The sequence below is a fragment of the Epargyreus clarus genome, unplaced genomic scaffold (assembly GCF_041222505.1).
Source record: "Epargyreus clarus isolate Ecla_fem2 unplaced genomic scaffold, WU_Ecla_fem_2.2 ptg000021l, whole genome shotgun sequence".
NCBI lineage: Eukaryota > Metazoa > Arthropoda > Insecta > Lepidoptera > Hesperiidae > Epargyreus > Epargyreus clarus.
Window position 1 is genome coordinate 16,826,682 of NW_027332228.1, and position 10,374 is coordinate 16,837,055.

Genomic DNA, 10,374 nt, shown 5'->3' on the forward strand with positions numbered 1-10,374 from the left:
CGCCGGGTTATGTAGGATTTTTACCGCACTAAAACCCCCCCGGTGGCCGTCCTCGGCGCTTAGTGTTTACAGTGACACCTACGCGTAGATACCTAGTCAAGTGTGGATTTAGATTACGTAAGAGTGCCTTTGAGAAGTGAGACTTAAAGGTACCTGTTATAGTTTACGACGGCATTATCGATTCTCAAGTTGTCTGATTTTAACCAAAAAATAGTTATTTTTCTCTCAGACCTTCTCGTTTACGTAATATTACGAGTACCTTTACCTTACCATCTAACCCATAATTATTTTTAAGCACATTCGCAACTATTAATTTATGCCCAAAAAACTAACTATTCAGTCATGTATTAAAAATCTCAGTCCTTTAGTCAAGTACTACAAAATGTGTACGTATATTGCGACAGTAATGAGCTATTGCTAAGACAATTTAGAGATGACAAAATCGAATTAACCGCCACAACACCGCGACACAATTAAGCTCTCTTCTAAGTAGAGATGGCGATATGAGCTCGATTAATCGAAAAATCGATTTTTTGGATCAAAAAAATAGATTATTTTAATCAATCTCTGGTTTCCGTGAATCGTTATTTCATCCTAGAAAAACGATATTCGATGTCTTCGAAGTTGATTGAACATAAAAACATCATATTATATTATATTGTATTATAGACATCTTTTGCTTATACGTACTTCAGTGATTTTTTGGTCTTGATGACCTTTTTGCTAGCTTTGCTAGGTTTGAATAGATGTAAGATCGATTTTTCGATGAAATAATCGCCATCCCTAGTTCTAAGATACCAAACTGAATACGTAGTCACAAGTTCCCAAGTTAAATGCTCGACATGACGACATGGTGTACTAGACGCCTACAACCAATCGTAGGCAGTGTAATAAGTAGTTCCTTTGAACTCGTATCCTCACAATAAACTAGCTGATTCATGTAAATTACCACTTGCTTGTTTGAGACACTATGAAAATACTCTTGTTATAACAGAAAGCTGACAGAGGCAAAATATAATCAGTACATGAATAGAAAGTATCTAATTTTGTAGTTGTGCCAATATTAAATTCTGCCATGATGTAACTAACATGTCATCCATCTGACATTTACTGAATGCACGCATCGATAGAGTCCATTAAACCCAAACCCGACGAGAATATTGATGGATGGATGGAAGATGGATGGATAGATAATAGTTGCATCGCTATCATTAAGGCTGGGCGCTTATTGGTCTAAGATCCCGATATAAAACGACCTTCACCGAGCAGAATATGATTTTTTTACAATAAAAATAAATTCTTAAACTTTTCACTGGTCTGATTTATGTACGCCCATCAAAAGTGTGAAGCCCAAAGAATATGTAAATGTTAAGTTGACTATACTTTTCCTGTCGCAACCTTTAGGTAAGCGGGTATAGACAGGGCAACAAGTTGGCCTATCCAAAGACAGTGACAGGAAAAAATGGTCCACCTAACGTTTGCATATTATATAGGTTTCATACTTTCAATTAGTATGTAATTTTTCTATGAACGTAACCAGTCAAATGTTTAAGAAAAAAGGCACATATTCTGGACTGAACTTTTTTAGTTTGATATAAAATTTGATATAATAAAAATTTGATATAAAAAACATTTAACCATTAACCAGCTAAGTGAATGACGTCTTATATATCGAGATCTTCTTTTATATGTTCTATTGTTAAGCATGCGTCGCTTACCACAATTAAGATAGACTTATCTACAGTATAGTATATATCTGAAGATGGTAGAACTCTCCATGGTTTGCCTCTACAAGTACCACCGCCACATTTACATATGCCTACTAACAGCAGTTAAGCGCGGCTGTGTTTGTTGCTTCAATGTAACAAAAAAACACCAGTGCGATTGCTGAAGATTGCTGCTTACAAAATTAACAAACATCTGAAGTTGCGACTAAATACACTAATGCTTTTATAATACGAAATCATTACAAACAACAATAAAACTTATTTAAATTCAGATCGAAGGATTTACAGCCCCTTTGTCTGAGGGTCCTACAAAATTGCGGCGGACAGAGATTGATTATGGTAAGGTCCGAATATCGAGTTGCCGGAAATTGGAATTTAACGCTTCCTAAGAACGCACTGAGATGATAGCATTGAAAGTAATTGATACTTGATAAAAAATATTTTGTGTGAAACAAAATGAATGAATTAATAAAATGAATAGAATGAAATATATTTATTTTGTATAAGCCAACGGCGGCACTTACAAATTGCCAGTTACAATATTTTTCTTAAACTACTACCGGATCGGAACGCGACCTCTGTGTGGGTCAAAGTATTCTTGATAAATATTAGAAAGATTGACCAAAATCAGCAGAACAAGACGAAACCTACATCAGATCTAAATATAATAAAGGTTTCAACTTTCTTGAAGTAGCCTTTCGCTGTTGTTATAACACGAAAATACTTGATTACTTTGTAGTCATCATCATCATCACCAAACAGTACAGATTTTATTTACTATTTTTTTATTAAGTGCCCGTGGTATTACACCTACTTCAAGGTACACAAATTGTAAGAAGATTTTTTTTTTCAAATTACAAATCAATGGACTCACGTTTTCTAAAATAATGAAAAGTATTCACTCAAAGAGTTGAGTTCATACAAAAATGTTTTAATTGGTAATAAAAATTAAAACGTAGCACTGAAACTCAACGTTGAAAAGTTACAAAAATAACGTCGCAATAACTCGTGTAAAGTTTTGACTGTTACAGAAATGTTTATGAATGTCATGTGTGATGGAAGTTATGACATGTGTTCATTAGCCATTTCTATTTCCGCTTTTACAGCCGTGTTAAGTATTTCTGTGTTCCGATTTGAAGGGTGTGATAAGGAGACTTATATGAGGTGTTCTAACTTAGTCCGTAGCTCTGGTAGGTCTTTTTTTATAATACAGGAGTAGCAGACGAGCATGCAGTCCACCGGATGGTAAGTGGCTACTGCCGCCCATGGACTTTTTTTTTATAGTATACGAGTAGCAGACGAGCATGCAGTCCACCGGATGGTAAGTGGCTACTGCCGCCCATGGACATTTTTTTTATAGTATACATCTGTAATCAACCCCAGATATAATTAGATATTCCTACCTGAGGTCGGCCACAGATGCGCCGCTACCCCTGAGGACTAAGCTCGAACGCCTCGAAAAAGTATGTCTCCCTTACCACACTCTTCAAAATGGAACACAGCAGCGCCTAATACTGCTGTTATTAGGCAGAAATAGGTGTGGCGGTGGTGCCGCCGGAGTCGAACCACTAAGGGTCAACCTTCAAAATCTCTCTCATCTCTGATGGTAGAACTCAGATACGTATCATATCTGGCGTTTATTTCAATTTTCATGGACAGCAATAATAGTTTACCATCAGATGGACTGCGTGTTCGTTTGCTATTTCATATTATAGAAAACATATACGAATATTTATTACCAATTGGTATATTTCACTTTCATGGAACCACTGATGCAAATTGTTTTGTCAAATGAAATCACATCAAATTTTCATTTTTTTTTTTACTTTTTACTTAAAGCTATTTGAGTGTTTTCGTCCTCAGCCCACAATTATACTTAACACCTCCAACGGGTACATAAACTTCATATTAACGAGAAGAAATACACGTTTAATGCCCTTATCAGAATTGATTGTTCTTGACAGCACTACTCTTGAAGTTATAACTACATTTACCTGAGAAAATTGATTTAGTTATGGAACTACTTAAGGTGGTGTCTTCAAGTTCATGGCTATTAAAAGCAGATACATAGCCTAGTGGTTTTAGAAACTCAGCCTCTCAATCGAGGAGTCCTAGGTTTGAATCCCAGGCACAATTACTCTATGATTATTCAAGGTATTTGCGTATTAAAAATTAATTATCACTTCGTTTAAACGGCGATGGAAGACTTAGCGAGGAAACCTACCAACTTGCATTTAGCCGGCGCGGTGGACTATGTCCTAAAACCCTTCAGATTCTGAGTGGCGACCAGTACCAGGTAGTGGGATAGTATTATTTGTTAATCATTTTTTTGAAAAAAAGAACTAAAAAAATCTGCCATGTTTGACTCGAATTTGCACCGGGAGGATTTCATAAATACTAAACGTCTTTAAAATAGTAAAATGAAAATGCCGAAAAAGATCTGCGATATTTTTAGTATTCGTTGTTACAGCGGCCATAGTAATACACTCAATAAAAAATACCTTTCTTACTGAATATATATTACGGTTTAAGAAATAGAGCCCTGTGACAGGCGGACAGACGGAGAGACAGTGGAGGCTTAGTAATAGGATCCCGTTTTTATCCTTACCTCGGCAACATAAAAATAGTTTTGTTTAATATAATACGCACAAACATTATAATGGATACCGCGTAAGTAAAAATTCTAACAACGTCCCAGCATAAATAAGCATTGGTTTCCGGAGCACGTGCCAAAAGTCCGTAGACGTAACATCGTGAAAAATAATCTGTTGTTTTTAAAAAACATTCCGTATGACAACAAAAAACTCCATTTATTTTCTACAATTTTAACATGTAGTCTACTTAATTCTATAATATATATTTGTATTCAATTCTATAATATGTATTTGTCCATTTGACCTTAAATGGTGTGTCTGTAATGAAGCCCAAAGGCGATTAATATCCTATGTGAGCTCAGTCACCTTTATGGTACAAGTTAAATTACTTCGTTTTAATGTTACCTTACTAAATCCTTTAAACAGGAATACAGCAGCGCTAGATTGCTGCTATAAAGTAGAAAATGGTGTGGCGGTAGTTCCACCGGATTCTACTCGTACCTGTAAATACACTTGTTTTGTTTACACGGGAAGAAATCTAAACCAAAAGGTAAGCGATACCTGGGTATGTGGGTATTTTTACCCACAAAAACCCTCCCATTGGCCATCCTTAGCGCTACGTGAAGGACTCCGGGATCTCCAACGAAACACAACCGGAGTCCTCCAAGCGCGATGCCCTATACGATAATTACGTCATAGTGTCGCTATATTTTCGATATTTGATAAAAAATACGGGCAATTAATAATACTTTTAAGTTTTCTTAAGCTTAATTAAATTGTGAGCGATCAAAGGGCCAATTACTACGAGTATATTTCCTCTATTGAATCAATAATATCTAATACAATATAAATAAAATTGCGTAGGAAGTAGGAAATAGTACACGTTAATTGTACAGGAAACGACTGACCTTAAACGGAAGGAGCTTTACTAAAGCTCTACCTTGTGACAACATAACACTTTAATACTCTTTCTCTTCCATGGTAACCATAGAGTCACAATAAATCTTATCGTCGTGTGAAATCGTACGGTTTTATATCAATATCTCGGATAGAACTGTGATCCAATTGAAAACATTTAATATATTTTATTACCATTATTAGTGTTAAACACTGTTTTTTGATTTGAAGAATGACGTAATGAAGACACACGAGGCTTCTTTAGTCTTCGTAGAAGCTCAGGTAGGAAATCAATCGTAGTTAGGGTTGATTGAAGTTACCATAAAATACGACTTCATTCTCGTTTGCTTGTTACTACAATTAACATTAAAAAGGACTAGTCCAAAACAACATTGAATTGGATGAGAATTACAAAAAACAGCCATAATAAAAATAAAGAAAATCAATATATTTTTACGTATTATTTCTGCGGTTTGTTTGCGGCGAAATTGCCACCATATCTTCGAGCAGCAACGAGCTAATTGGTGTTTTATATAAGTTTCAAACCTTTAAACCAGAATCGGACATTAAGATGTCTTAAGGTAGAGGTAAGTTCAGGCAATAGTGCAATAGAATTATAAAGAGAGCTTAAGATTCTTAACCTTGTTTACTTCTAAACCTCGTCAGCGCTGCCGTAAACAACACCAGCGAATTGCGAAATTACCCCAAAATCAATTGCCAGAACAAATATGATTTGAATAAATTAAAATTAATTCGAGTTTCTAGAGCGACGCAAATGTTGCTTAATTGACGGCTTAATGGAATGTTTGTGAAGGGTTATTAAAAAAACAGGATAGTATCTGAAAACAATGAAATTGTTAATATATAAATATTTTTTTTAAATATAGCAGTAGCAGACGAGCATGCAATCCACCTGATGGTAAGTGGCTACTGCTGCCCATGGACATCTGTAATCAACCCCAGATAGGATTAGATATTCCTACCTGAGGTCGGCCACAGATGAGCCGCTACCCCTGAGGACTAAGCTGGAACGCCTCGGAAAAGTCTGTCTCCCTTACCACACCCTTCAAAACGGAAGACAGCAGCGCCCTAACACTGCTGTTACTAGGTAGAAAAAAACCACAAAGGGTTCTACCACCTTAAAAAAATATGTTATAACTTTGTTATTACTTTGCACGCTTGCTTGAAGCATCACAGACGTAACTGTTGTCTCAGATTTTATCAAGTCCCTAAGTGTTTTGGTTGACGTGGCCATTATATCCCATTTAATAGAAACACTATGCTTATGAAACTATCAACTAGTGCGTTTAAATGAAATAAGTATTTTGGAATATTACCGTCGAATTATCCTATTTTGGTCCCTATGCTGGGCACTGAACTGGTAGACTTCACGTACTTTAGAGAACTTTCCTTATAATGTTTTTTCCTTATAATGTTTTTTCATCCTTATAGCAAATAATATTTTTAATATGCACACAGCATTAAAATCAGATGTGTCTGGGAAGTAATGCTCGGACCTTCGATTGGCAGGTAGAATTTCAGTAACAAGGGCATCTGCTGCATTTCTTTATTATGTAAGTTGATTGTATTCTGTCCGTCGCATCGCTTACTAACTGCTCTAAGGTTGACAGATAATGCTTAGCATTGAGACCATATTTTAGTACACGATTCTATGAGATCCATAAAATTTAAATAAATAATACATTTTTATGAAAGTTCCGGAAGATTAAATCGCAATGAACTGCTCCATAATGGAGATCCAGGACTGTTTTATTTCATGCGAATAAAATGAGCGATATTGCCGACCTTGCAACTAGTGAGTAATATTTTAATTAATATACGGATGATATTATAGAAGTACTAAAAGAACTTGTAGTACACCTGTTGAGTTGATGGTAAGTAGCCACTACTATGGACACAATATGATCAACCCATTGATTGCCATGTTTGTTTGTTACAAACATGGTAATCAAACCTTAATAGGAGTGCACGCCTACCTGACGTCAGTCACAAATATATTCCTACTTTTGAGGAATAAATTTGAATTCCCCTTATAAGGGTCTCTTCTTTACCACACCCTTCAAACTAGAACACAGCAGTGCTTTACATTGCTGTTATATTTTAGACGTGGGTGTGAAGTGATGTCTCCAGAGACACACAACGAAGGATTCTACCATCTTTAAATAATAATGAAATATTTTTTACAGTTAAATAAAGCTATACATAAAAATACCTTTAATTATTTCCGCATTCTGCCTTACAAATACTGAAGTCACGCAACTAAAAGATATTGTCTATAAAATTCTAAAAATATTTCCACAATTCTATACTATGGTATTCTATATATAGTTTGCCTCTATGATGATAAATTAAAGCACACAAAAACCCAGAGGCAGAATATAAATATTTTTAGGACGTTTTCTCAGCCGAGGTCTCAAACCCGCAACTATGCCACGTTCATCATCCCATAACATTTCTCATCATCACAGTAGATAATTTAAAAACATGACTTATGTTTGTTTTACTTACTTTTTAGTATAATTACATTTAACAGCGACCACTATGAGAAGAATGTTTGCGACCAATGACAGTAATATCACGGGCACATATAACGCTATTAGCACTGTTTCAGGCTGAAATAATATATTCAATTCACCAGCCAATTGTAAACTCAAGTTTTCACTCAAGTTAAAGTTATTGAAAGTGCCCAAATCAGTAAAAGTCACGTTAGGCGGCATTTTGGAAGTTGAAAACACCTTTTCTGTTCATTTTTATTTACATTGTAACAAACCGTTTTTTTAACAAACTTAAAATATTTACTTTACTTAATTATTAACGAAAAGAAACATTTTAAATTCACTATTACTAAAACACACTATTTTTCAGTATACACTTTACACTATACTTTAAAACTTTCACTTAGGATTCAAGACAAAATCGCCACTTTTAAAAACTTAAACTTCAGTTATTTCACCCACTTTTAAACAATTATTCCCAAAACAACTTCGAAAAGTCGTCGCTCAGTTTTTCCCGGAAAATGTAGCGTCTGCGTTACAAGCGCTCCAGAATCTCACTGAATGGCAGTGGGAGTGAATGAGACGACATTGGGCGGGACAGAGAGAGCAATAGTGAAATGTTTAGTGCTGATACTATGATCCAGAGTTTTAGAGGTTTTCTCTAAAGTTTTTTGGGTAACTTCATACGAGTTTAGTGATCAATCTCTGACGCCGGAAATCAAGGTAGGATTGATGGATGTTTTTATATAAACTTCAGGCCTAATCAATGCTAGATAAATTGGGATTTTTTCAGTTGTTTGGAATGTAAAAGCATAGTTGAGTTAAAGTGGAAAGGGTTATGTGTTATTATTCAAAATGCTGGCCGAGTATCGAGCAGTACTTAACATACTTTATGAATAACGTTAAGGCATATAATTGGTAATAATTGGTTTGTTGTTATATAATATTAAATAGTAAACGAGGATGTAATCAATTAGATGGTGAAGAGCCAATGTCACTCAACTCCATATAAATCAGGGGTTTCTACATGAAGCCGATCACAAATGCGTTGCCAGTTCTGATGACTTATATGGCCGCCTCATGTATAAGTCAGTCCGCATCTACACTCCACACCCTTCCTCTGGAACGCAATAACTGATTCACGCTATAAATTGGTGTGTGGTGGTGTGTCCCATGTCGAACCATATTTAGAGAGGTACTTTGATAGAAGATCATTTAATGGTGTAAGTATTATGGTAATCAATTTTAGATCTCAGATATGATATATTATCATTTTTGGAAGTAATAATGCATATCGTAGCATATATAAATGCATAGGTCGCGTTCCAATCCAGTAGTAGTTTAAGAAAAATATTGTAACTGACAATTTTTAAAGTGCCGCCGTTGGCCTATACAAAATAAATATATTTCATTTCATTCCATACATTTCACTTACTTCATAACTTCTTGCTGTTACAATAATACATACCAAAAAGTTAATTATGATAAAAATATCTGCAGCAAATAATAAAAAAAATATTTAGTCCAGACAATGTAACTAAAGGCTTTCAGGAATTTAATTTCAGTCCTCAAGAGCCTCGCGACGTAGTATATTAGGACAGTTCTCTGTTCATATTAACCTTGTAAAAGGGGTGCTCACATTTTCAGAATGAAAAGTAGCGTACATTTATCATCAAATCATTACTGTTTTACTAATACTTTCCGAAATTAAAAGAGTTACTACTACTTACTTACTAATAGTCCACCCCACCAAGTCCGGGAATGTAGACTTCACATAGTCTTGTGAATATTATAGAGATCTCCTAGATATTCAGGTTTCATTGTGACATTTTGCCGTCGTCTTAAATTAAGTGTCAGTTAATTAATGGGCGCATCACTTTGACCTCCTGCTAAGTTCCCTTTTATTGCATGACAGACCATTGTTTTTTTTTCGTGGGGAATCCCATCATGGTTTCCTCTCAGTTGCGGGGGCAGCTGAGAGGATATGCCGGACTCCTACCAGCTAAAACCCTACGGTGTTCCTCTGTACGCCCTTTGTCGAGACCACGGGTACGCTAGTAGCACTCTTCCGCAGTCCCGACGGCATTTGCCCGCACCCAGGCTCCTCTCGGTTTTGAATGGAGCTGGAGCTACTCCATCCCGTCATCTTTGAGGTGCGCGCGGGAACACCGCGCGCGCCATTTCGAGGCTATTTGATTTGACGCAGGACACCCTCGCGTCTTGCGCCAATGCCTCTGTTATGGGGGTAGGAAATGAGCGTGGGGATCCCGTCTCCTACGCCCGGTTTTCCGGCTGCGGATAGGGAGGTCTGAAGATTTCTCTCTTTCCCTCCCTCTCCGCAGCATCCTTCTGTGAGATGACTTCCTTACAGAAGGTTTTAACTCCTTTCCAAGACCTGTCGCTTCCGGCCATAGCTTTTACTACGGCGGGGAGCGAGAGGTCTGGCCCCACTGCAGCGACGAGAACACGGCGCTGGCTGTCCCATGCAGGACACTCCTCCAGTGTATGCTGCGCCGTGTCCTCGTCGCAGCTACAATGGTGGCACTGGGTGGTTGGCTCCCTTCCGGCTATACGGGACAGGTACTTCCCGAATTAGGCTGATACGCAGTGGGTTACAGGTTCGATCTCAGGCCAGACAGA

The 10,374-nt window shown here is 36.7% G+C and overlaps 1 protein-coding gene across 1 annotated transcript in view; it reads right to left on the bottom strand.

The window, feature by feature from the left end:
• Window positions 1-8,243, bottom strand: part of NGR-A12 (neuropeptide receptor A12) — a 62,558-nt gene extending 54,315 nt beyond the window's left edge. Inside the window, exon 1 of the mRNA XM_073084703.1 lies at window positions 7,748-8,243. Coding sequence (XP_072940804.1) covers window positions 7,748-7,956 — 209 coding nt within the window. The 5' untranslated portion in view covers window positions 7,957-8,243. The remainder of the gene's footprint in view (window positions 1-7,747) is intronic.
• Window positions 8,244-10,374: the final 2,131 nt, after the last annotated feature.